The sequence below is a fragment of the Sprattus sprattus genome, assembly GCF_963457725.1.
Source record: "Sprattus sprattus genome assembly, chromosome: 1".
Lineage (NCBI taxonomy): Eukaryota > Metazoa > Chordata > Actinopteri > Clupeiformes > Clupeidae > Sprattus > Sprattus sprattus.
Genome location: NC_137920.1, coordinates 54,281,130 through 54,301,891, shown reverse-complemented (window position 1 = coordinate 54,301,891; position 20,762 = coordinate 54,281,130). Strand labels below are relative to the sequence as shown.

At 42.8% G+C, this 20,762-nt stretch overlaps 1 protein-coding gene across 1 annotated transcript; it reads right to left on the bottom strand.

Annotated features, from left to right (window-relative positions):
- Nucleotides 1-2,973: 2,973 nt before the first annotated feature.
- On the bottom strand, nucleotides 2,974-13,057 carry gucy2d (guanylate cyclase 2D, retinal; the record flags this gene model as incomplete). Its single annotated transcript, XM_080845457.1, has 18 exons — nucleotides 2,974-3,058; nucleotides 3,506-3,594; nucleotides 3,732-3,826; nucleotides 5,860-5,958; nucleotides 6,965-7,139; nucleotides 7,327-7,519; nucleotides 7,681-7,844; nucleotides 7,960-8,108; nucleotides 8,315-8,464; nucleotides 8,741-8,897; nucleotides 9,027-9,203; nucleotides 9,317-9,400; nucleotides 9,863-9,982; nucleotides 10,257-10,362; nucleotides 10,527-10,602; nucleotides 10,694-11,066; nucleotides 11,632-11,933; nucleotides 12,211-13,057. The coding sequence occupies 18 exons, from the start codon at nucleotides 13,055-13,057 to the stop codon at nucleotides 2,974-2,976; spliced, it is 3,441 nt and encodes a 1,146-aa protein (XP_080701583.1).
- Nucleotides 13,058-20,762: the final 7,705 nt, after the last annotated feature.

The following is a 20,762-nucleotide window of genomic DNA, read 5'->3' as shown; positions in this document are numbered from 1 at the left end:
TTAAGGGAAGATTGATGATTTCAGTGGAGTCAGATATTACCTCAGGATAATTACACATATCCGTTAAAAATCACTCTTGCTGTACATTTACCCCATAAACCGATTGAACATCCCCCCAGTGACATCACCCAAATACATCCAATGTTTCCTCACACATAATCCACTTGCGACTTGCCTTTGGAGGAGGGGTGGGTACATCCTTTGGATTGAGTCCATGGTTCAGTCCACCATTTAAAACATCATGGTTGGTGACATATTATACCACTTCTGAATTAGTTTGTTTTTATTGCATTATTTTAATACATTTTACCTCGACATTGCCATATACTTACCTAGTAAACAGCAACCAACCATTTGAGAATGAAGGTGGGCTGAGCACATAAAGGCACCCAGTGCAACTTTCGAGGCTTAAAAATAAACATTCAATTTCTAGTCTTTTTTACACGTAGTAAGTTTCAATAACTCCATACCATTACATATCGACATTCAAGGAGCAAAGATGAGACGTCGTTGTGTGGTGAGAACTGATATAAAATCGTAAACAACAACAATCGCCGCCATTTTTTCCCCAAATCTTTATTTATTGGTGCCACCAATAAATAAAGCAGGATTCCAGTCAATGGAAAAATGGCCTCTCCCCACCGGCGATTGTTGTTGTGTACGATTTTCTATCAGTTCTCACCACACAACAACGTCTCATCTTTGCTCCTTGAATGTCGATATGTAATGGCATGGAGTTATTGAAACTTACTACGTGTAAAAAAGACTAGAAATTGAATGTTTATTTTTTGAGTCTCAAGCCTATAAAGTTGCACTGGGTGCCTTTAAAGGTGACACCAGTTAAAAACTGAAACCCCAAATTCAGCATCCATTCGACACATGAGCATGGGTCTAACAAACATAGCTGGGAAACGGTCACAGACTAAAACCAGAGAGCTATATAGCAGAACAGGTGGTTTGGGGTGATGGATGTAAGTTCATGGAGAAAAAAAATACATTGGGGCAGTTTCTGTGAGAATGTACAGTATGGACGCTTGACAGGCTGTGGTGGGACCCAGTTGGGAGCCAACACTTGGATCTATCTGGCTCTGATCTGAAAGATCCAGAATTGAATAGGACGAGACCCATTGTCAAGATCAGAAGATCAGTATCAACTAAGTATTAACCTTCTGTAATGTTTTGCGGAGCATTTCAATGGCATACTGCTTGGTGTGGGGGTGGGGAGCAGAGGAGATAGCAGACCATGGGTGAAACACTTGACTCAAGCTATTTATCAGTAAGAATCTCTCACTAGAACGAATAAGGGCTGTGTAATGCTCATATGTATTCCGTATTCCATGTCGGTGGGTGTTTTTGCAATGATTTATTAATTGTTTGTGGTCCTTTATTGTTAGTAGATATAATCAATAAGGAAGCAAAATCACACATTTTTACTAAACCAAATGTTTATTTACACAAGCACAGAAATGACACAACAATTTTAAACGGGGATGTAGTTAATACCAATCCAAGAAAATGCCCTTGTATATGAGGTCCAAGCAGGACAATCTCCTGAGATGCCTATGCTGTGCTGATGGTGCCCTGTGCAACAGGATAGACCTGGAACTTTAGCTCAAGGATATCAAAGACTTCAACACAATGTTGAATTGTATAGTTACACAGTTTAGTGGCAGCTATGCTTCACATCTTTCTGCCATTGTAACAGAAAAATGTGTTTTCCAACCTTTTGCTCTTAAAAAAATGAAGTTCATGTACATAAATGTATTAAACAAACCCATCTATAGCATGGTCAGCTAACACAATATTAACAAGAGGTGAGAGTAAACTGCATCAATTGACCTTTCTCGGCAGGACAAAAATAACACTTGTTTTAAAGTTTCACAAATGTCTTATAATGTATGATTGTGAAATGTATGCAAACATTTTTAGGTAATCAGGTGTGAGTTGTCTTGTAGTGGTCCACAGACAAGTTGACCTCTATAGACAATGTAATTAGCCATCACATAAAGGGATCTGGCATTCAAACAACTGCAATGCAAACGATGTTTCACTGCCCTCTGTGGAATTGTGTACACATGTATTGGGACTTAAAAGCGTTTAGGATTATGGTTAGATTGACGCAATTGGTTCATCTCGTCAATGTTCATTTTAAGGGCTGAAATAGGAGGGAGCAGAAAATGACTATTGCTGGTCCGAGACCAACTAAGTATTTCTACTATTTAATTTGAAGATACTAGTAAGCCTTTAAGACTACAACTGAAACACATTTCAGTATATATTTTTAAATGCAGCCTATACATGTTAACTTTATAACCTTGTTGTTTTCTATAAAAGCACTTTTTGGGTCATTTGATGGAGGATATATCTATGTCATGCCTAGAGAGTATCCAGAACTGCATGCAGTGTTTATCACAAAATATATGCACCCAGATGCCTCTCGTTTCTCCGCTTGCTCCGCAAGGAGTTTGTCTCAAGCAAAGTGTAGTTGATTGTATTTCAAAAGTCTTTGTGTAATCTCTATGAAACCCATCTGTCCGTGCTCTTCAGTCTCATCACGTTACATTGCTGGACCGTGCAATGCTTTCCTCTATTGTCTCGACTGCAGGTGTAATTCTGTTGTTGTCTGCAGTAGACTTAGACTGTTTTTGTGCGTCGAAAGAAAGAGAAAGAAAAAGATCAGTCAAGGGCCAGGGCAGCGGGGGCATTTCAGCAAAGCCCCATCAACCCCTCACTCCCAGGCGCCTCCTCTGTCCTACTTTCCCAGCAGCGGTCACTTCAGGAAGGAGGGCGCCACCACCTGGAGAAAGCACAGCACAACAAGAGCTCAAGCAGGTGTTCTTTCTGGGCCAATCAGATGTCAGTGTGGGGTGTCTTTGAACATTTGGATTGTTTCTTGGCTTTAGATGGTGTATATGTTTCAACTTCATAATGTTAAAGAAGGAAGTGGATAGAGAGAAATTACCCAGCTGGATTTTAGGTTTGTTTCTTCTGTCGGTCCAGGAACCTCTGCTTTCTTTCTGGTGGAAGCTCGTCTAGACTGATGCCGAGGTTAGTAGCCCTGGATGTACAAAAACAAACAGGAGCATTAAAGGATGTTCTGCTGAGGATGCAGTGTGTACAGTAGTTTATGCACACACAGAAAATGTTTCTGATATGAATGGAGGATGCATCTTTTACTCCATATCTACGCATTGAGAAGAGGTCTTTTGTTTAACTGTTTCAGGACCCCTTTAGAATTTTTATGTTTATTATATTATGTTAAGAATATTTAGTTTTACAGCAAACAGTGTTTGAACTCCATTTATGTGGAGTACTCAAATAGAAGCTTCCTTTCGGCAACCGTTACACACAAAGGACCCTTTGCCAGAAACAAGCAGAACATTTAAGCATTCTTCAGAGCTAAACTGCATTCCAGATAGATCTTTGAGGGGACAAAGGACTCTTTCATCCCATAAACGTATTCCTGAGCACAGTATTGCTGATTCCTGAAGGATGTTTAGCTTACCCTGGGTTGGTAAGGTCTGGAGGTATGGGCAGTGCCTTGGTGAAACTCTCTTTACCCATCAACCAGAATGTCTCTTCCACCCCTTTACCCTGAATGAGAAACCAGAGGAAATGGGGTCAGTGGAGCAAAAGGACAGAGGGAGAGAGAGAGAGAGAGAGAGAGAGAGAGAGAGATGATGTTGAAAGATGGAGGAGTGAATAAGTGCTTGTGCATATTTTGGCCATACCTTCAGTTCTGTCAAGCCTCTGGATTCTATTTTAAAGCCCATTTTCAAACTCAAGAGGAGGTCAACTGTGCTCCTATTGACATGGACTCTGTAAGCTATACAGGTGACATTACGAAAGGAAACAAACAAACCAAAGACAAGGATAAGTTCCATTTCAACCAGCTTCACACATAGGTTAATATAACAAACATTGATTACTGAATAAATTAATCACACACACACTCTATATCCCTGTCTCCCCTCTCTCCCCCCCCCCCCCCCCCCCTCTCTCTTTCTCACTCCATTGCCCTCTCCTTATAGCCTGGCCATTACCAGCCTGTGACTCCATTTCATTCCGTCTTTCAGTCTGGGCCAACCCAATGCATTTTGGTTTCCGAGATCGGCGGGTGCTTATCTTGAGGTTTAAAATCATTGGAGTTCCCTTAACCAATCAGCAACGTTTAGTAAGCATTCGGTAGATTAAACTCTTCCCAAAGCCAGTTGGGAGAAGAGCTACGACGTCCTTTCCAATCATAAAACTTACAAGAAAATACTCTTGTTCTCCTTTTAATTTTCTGATGTTCTCGAGAGTTGAGATAACTTTTCCGATAGCTTTTCGTGTCTTTTCCTCCAAGGCGAGTATTGCGTCACAGCTCTGAACTGTTCGCTGATTGGTCCTGCAAAATTTTGAGTTCTGGAGACGATTGTCAATGGGGTTGGGCCAGACTGAGTATGAGCTTGAAATCAATTCAGGCGGAAATACGTAGGCTGGTGTCACCAGGCTACTCTCCTTACCCCCCTAGACTTAGAATCGGAATGTATGAGGAGTTAAGCTATGTCATTACAAATTCTCAACACTAGATGGCAATGTTCCAAATCTCTTGTGTGTCAGGAAGTTGTTTCAAGTTAACTTAAAGGTACATGTATAGCAGGGGTCTCAAACTCAGGCCCAAGTGACTTTATCCGGCTCGCAAAGTTCCATTGATTTAAAAAAAAAAAAAAAAAAGTTCCATTGATTTAAAGGGCCACCCCAGCCTTAACCGTAAAATCTGGCCCCCCAATGACCAGACTGGACGCTCATCGGTCCCCGGGTAATTTTAGTTTGAAACCCCTGATTCGGTTTCTGTGGGGTTAGAACAATGTAAAGTCAAATAACCCATAATTGTTAAAAGGTTGAAGACAAGCTCTTTCTTACCCTTTTTAATGCAATTTGTTTACGATGACAAGTTTAAATGATGTCCTGGTTTATGTCAGAAATTAATGTAGCCTCATTTACATTTGTTTAAAAACAACTATTCAGTCCAACATCTTTATTCATTGCCGTTTTAGACTGAGGTGAGGTGAGAAGGGCCAAGTCTTGGAGGACGTTGGACATTAAACCTTGAGTTGTCTTACTAATTCTGCTGATAGCCTTAAAGGCTTATTGAACGCTGCTCACCTTAAAGCTCTCTAAGCCTCTCGCTACCATGCGCTCAGACACATGCATGCTTGACTTTCCATCGACACGCACGCAGGCAGACACGACACACATAAGGACGTACATACTGTGAACGCACTCAGAGCCTGAGAAATACACATATTAGCTCATCCCCACTACACAACACAAGGCCTCTAAATGACCATAACAGACGATAGATGGTGTGTTTTGTTTTTAATCAAATATCACAATATAGGTCCAGTCAGAAACTATTTTGTAATAAAAAGAACAGTCACATTTAGCTAAAACCATTCACTGATTTTTCCAGTTTGAAAGTCTTTTCGACTGAAGTTGTCTTGAAAAAGTAGAAATATTGAAATGTCCACATCACAATAGTTTGCATGTCCAAAGTCCATTTTAGATGTTAAGATGAAAGTTATCTATTGACTTTCCCAGAAATAATGCTGGAAATAACTATTACCTACTTAGATTTCACATTCATTTATGGAAGGCTATTTATTTTCAGAATGTCCACATCACAACCATTTATCTTCATCCATTCATTAAAATATGTGATGAATCATTTCTATGTCAAGCGTTATCTTTCTGAAATTAAAGTAGGCTAAGGTTTTATCAGTTACATTTGAATAAAAATAAAAAACCTTATCTATGGGGCTATACATTAAAGCAGTATATGCACAAACATGGAGTGTGATTTGGTTCTGTACTCACGCAACGATGTGGATTCCATTCGAGAGGCTGTGTTGACAGTGTCCCCGAATAGACAGTACCTAGGCATAGTGAGGCCTACCACTCCGGCGACGACAGGGCCTAACAAACACAACAACACACACATAGCTTTTTTTAAATATTGTCTTCTCGTCATAACAAGGTCTGAAAGATTCCCCTCAGTTCAACCCCATTGTGCACCTTAACATAATATGACAACCAGCATGTTTATAATGTATCTTTTACTTTATCTGTTATTATTATTGGAAAAGAAGTCTGTTCACCCCGAGAAAGATGTCCATTGCCTAAGTTAACGGTGAGTAATACTATAGCTTAGGGTAAAGTTAAAGATAAATATTTAAAGGGATGTATGGATATAAATTATGGAGAGTGTTCATCACACAGGTAAATAATATATGTCTATGCAAGAAAGTCAGAAATAGGTTGATGTGACCGAGCTGAGCGTCCATGAGACACTAGGACAAAAGGGGCCGCTGCCTGTAATTGAATAAGACGGGCTAATAGGATGATTGGAATATGCTTTAGGTTGACATCTCACTTCTTTTTGGAATGGCTACCCCGCACCAAGAGTCATAAGGGGTTATGGAAAATTGTTGTAAAAATAAAATGTTGTCATAGAAGTGAGTTAGAATCCATGCACTAAAATTAAATCATACTTGTCACTTGATGCAATCTCTGTCATCTGTACTTGTACTAATCGCCTGCGTTAAAGATTTGAACAGGGAAGGACTTTCCCAGGATTTTCTCTACTGTAATCTGGTTCAGGCTAGGCTGTTCAGCTTTTCTGTGTGCCCTAATGTTTCGGTAGTACACTGCGAACAAGAATCTGCATGTTATTTTAAACCTGCTATCGACCTGACAAAATTGCATTTCTTATTGGATATGCTGCTTTGTTTAAAAAGACTGATGCATTTCAACTGTTGTCTTTATTTTTTTAAATAAAGCAGCATATTGAAAAATAACTCATGGGAGTGCAATTATGCCAGTTTGGTGGCGGGTTTAAAGTATAGAGTGATCTTATTAAGCATTTAGCAGTCATTTGATTGGATGTTGAGCTCCATGTGAAGGTTTGAGACAACTGCCTTACCTGAATGCAGGCCAATGCGAATCTTGACCTTGACAGTAGGCATGTGTCTCATTTTGAAGGTCCCAATACTGTGTAGAATGTCCAGACACATGTTGCACATTTCAGATGCATGTCGGTTTTCATTGCGGTTGGGTACACCTGATGCCACCATGTAGGCATCACCAATGGTTTCGACCTGTGTAAACACATAAGCCAAAACACGCTAAGAAAAAGTCTTAAGGCACTAAACATACATTTGAACATCAAAGTCCTCTAATTGACAAAATGACACCCATACTTTTAGCATTTGACAGACTACTAGACTACTTTGATCAGTAAAAGCTCGCCCTATTCATTGCACATGGTTCATGAGGGTCGGTCACCTTGTACACATCGTGCATGGCGATGATGGCATCAAAGCATGTGTAAAGGTCATTGAGCAGGTCGACCACCTCGATAGGCTCGCTAATGGCCGAGATGGTGGTGAAGCCCACTATGTCACTGAAGTACAGCGTCACACAGGCAAAGTGCTCTGGTTTCACAGGCTTCCCTGTCTTCAGGGCCTGGGCTACAGACCTGAAGGCAGAGAGGGGAACACACAAGCAGAGAGAAGACAAAAAACACAATGGTGAGTGGCACTTGTTCTGATGGAAGGTAAACAGATAGATGGTAGCGGTGGAATCATTTGTTGATGATCATCAGTGCTAATGTCAGAGATGTGAATGAGAGGGACTCACTTGGGCAACATCTGAGCCAGGAGTAAATCTGTCTTCTGTCTCTCCACCTCCAGCTCTTCCGTTCGCTCTCTGATCAGATCCTCCAGGTTAGAGGAGTACTGCTCCAACATGCGCAGCATAGAGTCAATGATGTTTGTCTTCTTGCCTTTGCTCACGCTCTTAAACTGCAGGGGGGAGCCAATGAGTCACTGTCATTGGATGGCACTTTGGCAAGTAAACCATTGTCATGTGAAGGGCGAACTAGTGAGGATGGGAGGGGGTATTGGAAGGAGCCCTTACATGCCGGAAGATCTCCTCAAACGTTGGCCTCTTCTCTGGCTCCTCGCTCCAGGCCTGCTTCATGATCTGGAGGATCTCCAGGGGGGCCTCGTCCAAAGACACCTCAGGCCGACACAGTGGAGGGGGGGACTTCACCTTGCTTATAATCTCTGTTCATCAGACATAAATCCTTTGATTCATTCATTCATTTGGGTGATTGTTTTACTTCTGCTAAAATAATTGCAATAATTGGAGTATTTTGGGAGGTTTCACAAACACAATACCATTATGCATTTGGAAAAAACACTTGGAAAATTGTCCACACAGTTATTTCTGTCTTTTCTTCTATATTTGTCCCTCTCCCATCTTCTCCTACCTTTTGGAGGCATATCCAGCATGCAGAAGGGGGCGCAGCGGGAGATGACCTCCTGCATGATGATGGCAAAGCTGTAGACATCTCCCGGGTACGTCCCGGGGCACGCCAAGCTGGGGTCCCGCAAGATCTCTGGTGCAGTCCACAACTGCTCTGTAAGAACAAATAGATGGACAAAGAGAGCTATCAGTAAACCAGTATCAGTAATCAGTATAAGTTCTATTTGATATTGAAGTCATTTAGCAGTACATGGGGATTCAACCCATGACCTGGGTTCTTTGGGCACCTTACTCTATCAGATGAGCTGGTAGGAACACATTACAGAGTACAGTCACTGCCCGAACAGATTGAGATTCACAATGTTGTGGTGGCATCGCTGGAGCTGCAAATGCCATGTTAAGCCATCTGCCCTGATGGTCTCCTACTCACCCTCTGGTGACTCCTCGTCCAGCGTGACGCTCTGGCCCCTGAGGATTTCTGTGAAGCTGTAGTCTGTCACCTTTAGCACAAAGCGCCCATCCACAACACAGTTCCGAGACTTCAGCCGTCCATGGATGATGCAATGGTTGTGCAGATACTTCATCCCCTGTTGAAATGAAAACAGCGTGTGAGAAAGAAAGGGGTAGGAAAGATAAGAGACGGGTTGTCTAAAGGCTGTGTCTCCTTGTAATTATCTCTCTCTCTCTCTCTCTTTCTCTCTCTCTCTCTTTCTTACCCTGATAAGGTCCAACAGTAAGGAGGACTTGAACATCCAGTCCAGGCGCATCTCCTCACTGTTGATGAGGTCTTCCAGGCTTCCCCTGGTGCAGTGTTCTGTTACGATGCCAAAGATCCCACAATCCAAGAACAGCCCCAGGAATAGATTCAAGTTCTCATGCCTAATGTCCGTAAACTAAAACCAGAAACAGAGGGCAACTCAGGAAAAGAAGGCTCAGGCTAATGACGACACTATCAATTCTATATCATTAATATTCTCAAACATCTCAACAAATGCACAGAACTTACCCTTGAAAAAACACTCAGAGTACTATCACTAACACTAGACACTGGTCCAACACTGGGGCATTTTTTCAACCACACCCAGTCACCCTAGAAAGAAACAAGAAAATAAAGTTTTGACAAGTTTGTAACAATGTTCTTTCCGGTACAGAGTGAACAGGTGGAAAATATTTCTCTATTTCTTTGACAAAGCGTCAAGGTCCCACCACACATCTCACACATTAAAATGCATTCTAGTTCTTCTTCACTTAGCAATTTTTACCTGTACATTTCTACTGACAGCTTTTGTGTGAGTAACATTGTTTTTGTCTTTATCTACTGACGAACAAGGAAATAGACCTAGAGTGCTGGTGCTGTTGTTTGTCAGCATCGGTTATTTATTTCAAGTAAAGAAACCAAACCTATCCTCCTACTTATATCTCCAGCTACACCATTACACACACACACACACACACACGCATGCACGCACGCACGCACGCACGCACGCACGCACGCACGCACGCACGCACACACACACACACACACACACACAGGAAGAACACACTTGCCCACCTCTAAAACAGCTACATTGGAGCTGTCAGGGGTTGAGGTGATGTAGCTTCGGCCAGATACAGAGTGACGAGGAGTCTTTACATCCAGCTGACTCTTCACCATGCTGTCCTGGTTCAGGTTCTACGTAAGGAGATCATGGAGAGAAAGAGAAATGATGACACAAAGGATAGGAGGACCTGACACAGAGAGATATTTCGAGATGTGTTCATCAGTTCATAATGCGTGTTAGTGGAGATGGAGAGGAGATGGAATACTGTGAATGTGTTGATGTGTGTTTGAGCTATGTTGGAGTGTGTTTGTGTGTAGTGTGCTATGTGTGCCATTGAGGCTTTGTGTGGATATGTTTTGATGGGGATTGGGTGGAGGCGTAAAGACAGAGAGAGAAATCACTGACCCTTCGGCTGAGCCGTGTGTTGATGAAGACCAGGTCGTCCAGATTGAGAATTGTCTTTCCGTTTCCTCCGCCTCCACCAAAACCCAAGCCTGGAAACCCACCCCCTCTCCTGTAAAAACAACAACATGCGGACTTATCACGTCAGCTACATGCACTGCAGTACACACAAACACACCCTAACTTGTCTCCTAATCAACACATGGGTTTAGAGAAATGTTTTGAAAATATATTCAAAAAATCTTTCAGGTTTGAGTCTTTATTGTGCCTTACTTCACATAGGCAAATACTCCTCCTCCCACAGCAACCAGAAAGAGGAACAGGAATAAAACGGTTGCTCCGCTGATACCTGGTGGAGAAGGAGAGAGACTACGGTCAATCCTTTCACCCCTAGACACACGCAACACGCACGCATAGACATCCCTCGTCATGTCTCTTACCTCCTGTGCAGGTGATGTAGGGGCTGAACCAGCAGTTGGAGTCGCTGCTGGGGGTGGACCCGGCAAAGTGAATGGAGCGGCCCAGGGACTTCAGCCCGCCAAACTTGCCGGCGGTGTGCGATGCTTCCAGGATGTGCGTGGACTGCAGCTTGCCGCTTTTGCCGTCGGTGTCCAACACAACGTACTTCACCTGCATGCCTTCGCCCCCGGTGCCACCGTACACGGGCTGGTTGAAGCCGTCGAACTCAAAGCCACCCTCACCCTCCGACAACACGGTGCCCGACACCCAGCGCCCGGTAGCTTCCCTCTGCTGCTCGGCTGCCATGGCGGTGTAGTAGAGCATGTTGTAGATGGTGCCGAAGAAAGGAGAAATCTGATGATGGGAAAAGAGTTTCAGCTGAATGGGATGGAGTCTGAAACTCACAACCCCCAAAACACGCTTCTTCAAAACCAGACCTTTCAGATCATTTGTATATTTATTAAAGAGTATTAATGTATAATATTCATTATTCAACACAATCTGTTGCATAAAACCTCAATCTTTAACTGAGATGTTGCAAGCATTACATTGGCCATACTTTATAAATTCTCATTTGCAATTAGAGAGACAGTTTTGCCACCAGGTTTCATGTAATCAATTCTAAGATCCATGAAATTAGTAGCAGATGGATTAATTGGAGTGTTAGAATCTAAACGTAGCAGATCACTGTCTGGTCTGACACAGTCTGAAACAGTCTGTTTGATATCTATATGTATTGATGCCTGCAGTACTGACTGTAACTCACCTGTTCACCCTGTCATATGTATTGATCCCTGCAGAACTAAATGTAACTCACCTGTTCACCCTGTCATATGTATTGATCCCTGCAGAACTGACTGTAACTCACCTGTTCACCTTTTCATATGTATTGATGCCTGCAGAACTGACTGTAACTCACCTGTTCTGCTGGTGTGCTAGTCTTGACCTCGTTGTTGGTCTGGGCCTCTTTGAAGGCCTCAAAGAAGCTGTTCTCTCCCTGGTCCATGGTGATGGTGAGCACTCCATCATAGGCGCGCCGCAGCTTGACATCGTCGTTGAGGATGGGATACTCTGCGTTCTTATAGGGCAGAGAGTAGAGCAGGGTGTCGTAGGGGATGAAGATGTAGCCCCGGTCGATCAACCTCAAGTCCATCGCTGTGGTCAGCAGCTTGTACTGAGCATCCCCTCCGATCAGTACTGAATGCATGCACATGATGATCACTAGGTGAAGAGAGAGAGAAAGAGAGGGAAAGAAACACACATAAGACACATTTCCAGTGCCTTGACCATCTGATGAGTGTTGTTAAAGAAGAGAGAACTTCATAGACATTTTCCCGCTGCTGTAACTCTTGTTGTTTGAGGTAACATTGCATTTCCTTAGATTAGAATTAAACGTATGTTGTGTACAGACGGAGTATAGTAAGACATATACACGACAACAAACATTCTCTATTTTGGTGTCTGTTCTGTATTTTTGTCTCTGTTCAGACACACATACCTTTGGAGTGATCTGACTCTTTGATCTTCAGCAGTGCCCTGCGAGGGCCGTCCTGGTCAAGCTCCATGATGGACACAGTGCCCACTGGCAGGCCCAGGTCCCGTAGGGATGACGCCAGCTCATACCCCGTCGCCTCCCACAGATCCGTTTCCTCTGCGATGATGCTGACGTGCGCCCACTTGAAGAAGCGCAGGACTGAAAAGAGCACCTGAGACGTGAGGGGCATCGGGCGCAGGAAGCCGGGGTACGTCCCCTCGCTCATACCCGGCTTTAGACACCCCCACGACAGGATCCCCTTATCCCAGTTCTTTGTCATTAGGGCAGCCGATAAGCAGTAGCCGGGGTTTGCCGGACCCAGGAAGGCCGACCCTGAACCTTCCAGGTCAGCGAAGCGTGCTATTGCCCGCGATGTCTGGCAGTCTTCGTTCAACAGTGCGTAGTCGTACCAGTAGCCTTTGCTTAAATGTGGGTCCTTGTTGATACGGGTCATGGCCATGCGGGCAGCCAGGTCGGGCAGGGCTTTTGAGTACATGGGATCACATGTCCAAGGCCCCACCAGGGCTATCTTGAAAGTGGTGCCCCAGGCTTCACAGGGCAGGCAGGAGATCATTATCAGCGGCATCAGCAGCCAGGAGCTCCAAGAGCTGTGGCTGCGGATCGCCATGGTGGTTTGGGTTTCAATGGGATGGGAGTTGTTCGCATTCACTTTCACTTTTGCTTTCGGTCTGCCAGATCTGGTTTTGGTTCGGTGCCTCTGTGTCTTCTGTTCTCTGAATGGGTGTTCTGGTTGCCATCGTGGATGGTGTGAGAGACTGAACATGTGGCTAGAGTCTGTTTGGGTTGCCATTCAGCTCCCTATGGTTGCAGCTGTTGACAGACAAGGAGAAATAGGAGATGGAAGGGCAGAGGGAGTGAGGGGAGGCTCCGGGATGAGGAAAGAGTTTAACCGGCTGGAGGGTGACAAGCACCCTGATTCTTCCCTGGACACTGTTAGGGGCTCTAGCCCAAAGCCACCAGAGAATCCACCAATCCCCCAGCCATCACTACAGGAGGTCAGAGGTTGGAGAGGGATGGAACGCAAGGGAGATAAGGGGAAGGAAAAGTGGGTAAGGGTAAGAAAAAAAGCATTAAACAATTATTCATCAAAGAAAAAGATACTTGCAGCATGACTTTCTAGTATCTAAAGATGTTGTGTGAGGCCATCATAAATGCTGAGCAATAACTGTTAAACCCATGAACCCATGAACACCTGAGTCCGATCAACTTAAGGGGGGTTTAGATGCCCATTGGGTTCATCTGCCCATGGGGTCCAACCTCACCCAAACATGTCTGATGCCCGTCTGCCCATGGGGTCCAACCTCGCCCAAACATGCCTGATGCCCATCTGCCCATGGGGTCCAACCTCATCCAAATATGTCTGACTCATCCAAGAAGCTTGAGATCACATCACCAACAGACCAGAGAGCTCACGATTTCAAGGAAAAATCCAACCAGATTCAGTCAACAACTTCCCGGCAGAATCAGGTGATCCTCTCTGCCCATCTGTCGGTGTCCGCGGTGGTGAAGGTGCCATGGTATGACAGCGGTACATGCACCTTGGACAGGTTCCATGCTCCTGCTAGCTGGCTCCCACAGTGTACATTTGGAAAGCTGATTAGCAGGACTTAGCACGTTGGGTCAATTAACTTAATTAAATTAACATGAGGAGAAACCTTTTTTATCTGTCCTTCTCTTTTCTTTTTTTTTTTTAGCAATTCCCTCACTGTTTCTCACACTGTCTGACTCTGACTCAACCATTTGTTTCTCTGTGCTATGCGTTAATCAGGCCAGAGCGAATTTGTATAAATCATGGTTGTGCAGTAATCTTTATCATTGAGGAAAAATAAACTGCAAAGAAACGGTTACCTGTCCGTGTACCCCTCAACCACTAACTCTTTTGAAGTCTCTGATTGTTTCAGTAAACCAGTGGTGTTTTCCGTAAAGGTTTGTTTAGTCAGACTGTTTAGCCCACTGGGAAATAATTTAAGATTACCTCAAGGTTGGAAAGAACCATTTGCCCTAGCTGATATTCCCTTGAATGTATTGTTGGAATGAGGTACATTTTGTTCAACTCTATACATTAGGTCACACCTTTTAGCGAGGTCTTCATAGCCTTGTCTATTTTAATGTTGATCATTTTTTTATGTTTGCATTGCATGTTTTTTTTTTTTTTAAATAACTATTTTTGAATAGACATCTATGCCTATTCGTGTCAATTTTGGAGGCAGAATTGTCTCAGAATCTCAGAATCTCATTAGCCAATGGATTCACGGCTTCAGAAGCACAGTGTTAAAAGGTCAGTGCTCGGGCCGGGATTATACAGGTGCTAATGGTGGTTAGCACATTGTAACCTATTATATGACCTTGGACATTTGTCCTATTATATAACCTTGGACATTTGGCTTTTCATTAAATGTTCAGGTAAGTTGGTGATTGTATGAAATACTTTTGGAACAGAATTTTTTTTTTATTTCAAATTTAATTGCGTTTCATTTCATGTCAAGTGCTCTGTCATAAAAATGAACTTAATTGCATCAAAGAGACCATGGATTTAACTACACATATCGTACTTATTATATATGTATGCATACAAGGCTACAATTATAGTATATAATGTATTATGTATTTGCCATCATTTAATTTATGGCAGAATAACGATTTAAACTAAAAGGGAACATATTAAAACTTGTACCCATTAGTACAACACCCGTAAACCTTGTGAACTTGTAAACATCTAAATCATCTTGGCATTTCAGGTCTCTCATCCTGCTTGACCTCATGCATTGTCTTCAGTCAACATGCTAAACACATTTAGCCAGAGATGGCAAAGGTCATAGGGACCTTCTAACACCCCAAATATAAGATCTGACATGAAGATTTGAGTTACTGCGCTTATTCGTTGTAATGCAGTGTTTGAGTATTTTAGTTCCCATATCAAGATTGGTTGTATGTTTTGGGTAAGTGGAATATTATTCAGATGCTGTCTGCCTGTTTGATGTCTTACTGTGTTTATGAACACATGGTATTAGTGTTCACATTTAAACTGGATTAACCATAAGCATTTAATGACAGATATTGTTATCAACATAAATTGATAAACTATTCTGTCATTTAGGTGTAATAGAATATATGTCCCTGAACTTTAACAAATAAGATTATGGAAATTGCAGGACATCAGATTAAGTGACACACTGCCCTTCACATCTGGAGGTGTCCAAGTAGGCACATATCCTTCAGCTTATCATATTGTTGCATTATGTGGTACAATTTAGCTCATGTTACTTAGGTATACGAGTATTTGTCTTTGTAAATTTAAGAAACGATTTAAAACCATACCCCCAGCTCTCTACCCTGACCCAGTCTTGCAGGTTTATGAAACATATTTGGCCATTTGAAGCCCTCATGGTCTGAATATTAGATAGTCAGATTAATTTAAGTTGCGTATCAATTTAAGAAATCAATGTATGATCAACTATCTTTAAAAATACAACTATTCAACCTTTGAAAATATGACTTCCTATATGTTTTGATTAAGTGTAACAGTAACATACAGGCTGTGAAGAATTAATTTGTGGCCTATTTGACTACATACACTCTGGTAGGCAGGACAGCACTTAGCTTCTTCCTAACCTGTTTAGCACTCAGATGGTCTTGACATCATGGCTTTGGGGAAACTTTGCCCTGATAGGTCAAAGAAAGTTGACACTGAAGCTGCAGGGAGCATTAACAATACGTTCAGAAATGTGTATCAATTCCCCACAGCTCTCTATATCTAACTGATTAAAAGCTGTACAAACAACTAGTGATTTAGAGCATGTTTGTCCCTGTTGTGGAAAGACATCATCTCTAATCTTGAGAGTCTCAACCATGTGGTGTCTTCACCCACTCACAGTGCAAAACAAACCATTTCCTTTATTTTTGAGTGTAGTTATGGGGCTCTCTCATCTACAGTACGGCCTCAGTGCAAATAGGTAGTTTTGGATAATTACATGAATCACCTGTTATTTTACTCAACCTTGCTGTGTATACTGTACCTGTTGTGTCAGACCCAGTTTCCCATGAGGATGGTTGACTCAGCTGTACACCTGACTGCGTTTCTTGATAGCCTCTCTGTCCTTTGACTAGTGCACTTGTGTCTAGTGGACCACTATTGCACCACTATAGTCACAACTATGGTGCACTACCATAGTCTCAACTATACGGGACAACCATAGTCACAATTGTCCTGGACAACCACCAGAGGCAGGATACGTGTAGACTGAACCCAAAAGAAGGAGTTGTTTGGCCAGGTGCAGTTAGCATGTACAACAAATGCATGTACACAAAAACATTGTGGACTAATGGCAGTATGGACAGACATCTGCATGGCTCTTTGATGAAGCAATGCTCTCTCTGCTTCATAAACCACAGCATACTTTTTCCAAGATCTTTTGCTTACTGTGCCTTTGAAGTTGCATCCCATCATACCTCTCCTAACAGCGTGCCCCCTACGTAAATTCACAAGGGTGTTAGTTGCAAAACTGTCATAATCAGTGTTTAGACCTTTTTAGTTGTTAGGTATTCATAGTAATTTAAATAGTAAATGCAATTTACTTTTGAAGATTAGTAAGTATTCTGAAGATGTGCTTGGGATTAGGATTATCAATGAGAAGTAACATGTCCTTATAAGAGAAGTACATACTATTATGTGTTAGTTATTCTGGTATATTATAATGAGGACACTATAGAGCCGTATGTTTTAACTCTTTATAGTATGTTTTATCCAATGTGATTTTTATGTGGAGATATGGCCTCAGTGAGAGGAACATAATTTCTTCCTGTTACCTTACTTCCTCCCTCAACAAAAATAGCTTCTTCTTGCAGTCCAACCTCACTTTGTTAATGTACCATCCTAAGCCTGAGTAGACATTTATGTCTAGAGTGAGAAATTGTTTATTGTTAATGCTCACTTGTTAAAAGGGCAATGTGCTTATTATATGATGAATTTTACGGATTGTGTTTTGTGTGATAAACATTGTTAAAGTTTCATCTTGAATATGCTAACAAATATTTCCGTTTAAAGATATTCACTACAAATGGAAATCTGGAAAATGAAGTTTGTGTTCCTCTCAGAAGTCTATCCTATAGTTATATAGCAATTTTGCAGTCATGGGAATCATGTATCTCACTAGCCCTATGGAAGGTGAAAGTAGTCACAGGCCCAATACTGTCCTGATCGTCATCAGTCATGGGAATCATGTATCTCACTGGCTCATGGAAAGCAAAATAGTCACAGGCCCATTACAGTCGACATCGTCATCAGTCATGGGAATCATGTATCTCACTGGCTAATGGAAAGTGAAAGTAGTCACAGGCCCATTGCAGTCCTCATTGTCATCAGTCATGCTACACTGTTAGTCTGACATGTAATATCTTAAAAGCTAAACACACAGTAAGTTAACCAAACACCTTTTATCTCACCTTGGGAACTTTTGGTTGACCTTCATTGTGAAGACATCGTAGCTGGTCTAGATCAACAGCCTACATATGCAAGGCCTGAACTAACCATTCGAACTGAATGACAATTTAATATGTGTACACTAACCAGGCAAAATCTACTTAGCCTAACTCTTGATACCTGATCCCTTATCCTTTTGTGTAATGTACTCTGCAATAGTGTATGTGTGTATGTGTCTGCATTTCATTTTATGTAATAGGTTATTTTCTTATCTTATAATTGCCACAATACAAATGTGACAGTTTTTGCTAGTGGTTTTAAACATTTGAAGCATTGTGCATAGCAGGGCCATGAGGATTACTAGAGGACACGTCACCATGCATTAGGCAGGTAACACTGGAAAGGTCACATCAGAAAGAGATCATAAAAAGAACCAGATTCTCACCTGCATAGATCCAGTTGCTGTACCCAATTGAGCTCCAGATTATCCAGATTCCAGAATAAATACAGTATCAGAAGTAGAAAAAAATAAATATCCCAGATCCGTCCCCTTGGTACGTATGTCTTTGTAGCAGTTAAATAAAAAGGAAATGTACAGGTTTTCCAGTTGAGAAATTGCCGTGGTTCTGATTTTCTTTTGGTCCTAGGAGGTTTGTGGCCTTGTGATGGACTGGGACTTTCCCCAAACCAAGGCACCCAGATCTGAGGGAGGAAAACTGGAGAGAAAGGTGACCTCTCCAATGCTCTGATCTGCCAGGTGAAAGACAGCTTTTCGAACTGGAGGGAGGAGCTTCATGATAGGGGGGAGGAGAGAGGAGCTATGCGGGGGTGCGCCGACACCCAGGACCTGACCTGACTTCTCAACCTTCTTGAGCCTTTAATCCACACTCTCCTAACAGGGAGCCTAAGCAAGTGAGCGAGAGTGTGTGTGTGTGTGTGTGTGTGTGTGTGTGTGTGTGTTTGTGTGTGTGTGTGTGTGTGTGTGTGTGTGTGTGTGTGTGTGTGTGTGTGTGTGTGTGTGTGTGTGTATGTGTGTGTGTATATGAGGTGAGTGGGTGGGCTCTCGGGTGACAGAGTATGACACAACCAACCAAGTGCTTTGAAGCTCCAAGCACACATAATTCACCTGCTCTTCATCCCAAAGGCTTATGACAAAGAGTCTCTGAAGCCATTTATGAGGAAGATGGGAATACCAAATCTGGACTGACATATACTACAGGCTTCTATCATATTGGGCAGAGATGTCAAAATGGGCACGCAATGCCTCTCGGTACCGGGATAAAAACCTTTTTCTGGCAGCCGGGTGAGATTTGGTTTCCCAGGAATGGCTAAGCCCAACAGCCTTTGTCATTCACAACCACCTACATAACCAATTACTCTGAGCAGTTGGACAGTCGTGGCACAGTTCCTCCTGGAAGCCCAGTGCTTCAATGACAACCCATCATTGTTATGATACAGAGGCAAAATGAGAGAAAAAAAAAAGAGAAGAGGTCATAGTGGGTAGAATCACCACCAAAGCACAACGAAAGGAGGGAACATGAATACGCATACACATTCCCAGCACAAGTGCAGATGACCTACACAGCGTTATAGTTTGACCATGCAACTGAGCCACCCCAGCTTACATCAATGCCCTACTTGTGCCTACACACGCCACGGAGGTCGGCGATCCCTGGTGACAGATGATGCCCGCTGGAGACTGGAGCAGTAGTGGCAAGAGCCATGGCAGACACAGCAGGGGTGGCGAGGGCACAGAGGCTTACTGGGCACAGAGCAGGCTGCGCCTCACAGTAGTCCTATCGCATAGGTCCCACAGACACGCATACTCACACAAGCACACACGCAAGCCACATTTTACATTCACACATACAGAAGCATATGCACATGATCAGAAGTATATTCAGAAAGGCTTAATAACCCACATCACATAACTTTACATGTACTGTGCAATGTTATGATCTGTGTGTGTGTGGGGGGGGGGGGCTGGGTTGGTGTGTGTGTGTGTGTGTGGGTGCTTGTAGGTGTGTGAGTGTGTGTGTGGGGGTGCGTGAGAAAGAGTCTGATAAGAGGTTGAGCAAGCAAACCTATGTATATGTTTGATCAATCTTGTTGTCTTGCAATTGAGTCAGCCTAGTTGGACTAATCAGATTAGCGAGATGTGGCTAAACTGAGCGGCTACCTTCAAGCCTCTTTGCTCCATGAGTTGGGGAGTGGCAGCTTGGAAGCAGAGTGCAGATTCATGCTACCTGTGACAATGGTACACACAGGTTGGACTCAAGTTAGCCCAGTGAGCTTTACTGGGCCGGAGAGAATGGAATATTGGTGAGGAATCCAGAGTGATATAAGTCTAAAACATCAATTCGACAAGCACAACTTAACTGGCTAAACACAACTCTAAATAAACCGTTTGAGCACATTATACCGCCTGAGTGTTTGATAAAGAACTCTTTACAGACTTTCTTTCTGCTTCTCTCAGCATTCTGTGCTGTTTTCTTCTCCTGTCTTTCCTCCTTGTTCTGCCATACTGTTCATCAATCCCTAGCTTTCTTTCTTCTAGTCTTACTTTTAAGCTCCAAGTCAAAGTGAATTAGTTTCTGTGCACATCGCTAAGAAGTCCAGAGGGCAGTTAATGAAATCAGCTTTAAAAGGGGCCTGGCTTTCCCCCTCCATGGCTTCACCTGTATTAGTTGACTAAAGGAGCTGTAACCATGGACAACCTCCTAGCGAGTCCTCCCAGTGAGCTGTTCCCAACATAGAGCAGTGGCCTAGATGCACTCACTCGTGAATTTATTAGCATGCACAGCACAGTAGACAAAACGTGACAGAATAATTAGATGAACAAGGTAGTGATTAACCCTTAAAACTGACAGACAGACGGAAAGATAGCCTGGTTCCAAAATGGACAATAGAAGAATCAAAATAGCAGAACGCTGAATAGAGGCTGTGGATGCCGAGAAAGACGGATCTTTCTGTCAAACTGATGAAGGATCTACACGTTTTTACAGTTTGCCTGCTTAAGTTAACATGCACCCCAACACATTCATAGACCAACAACTTTTCTTCATAAGCCAATGAG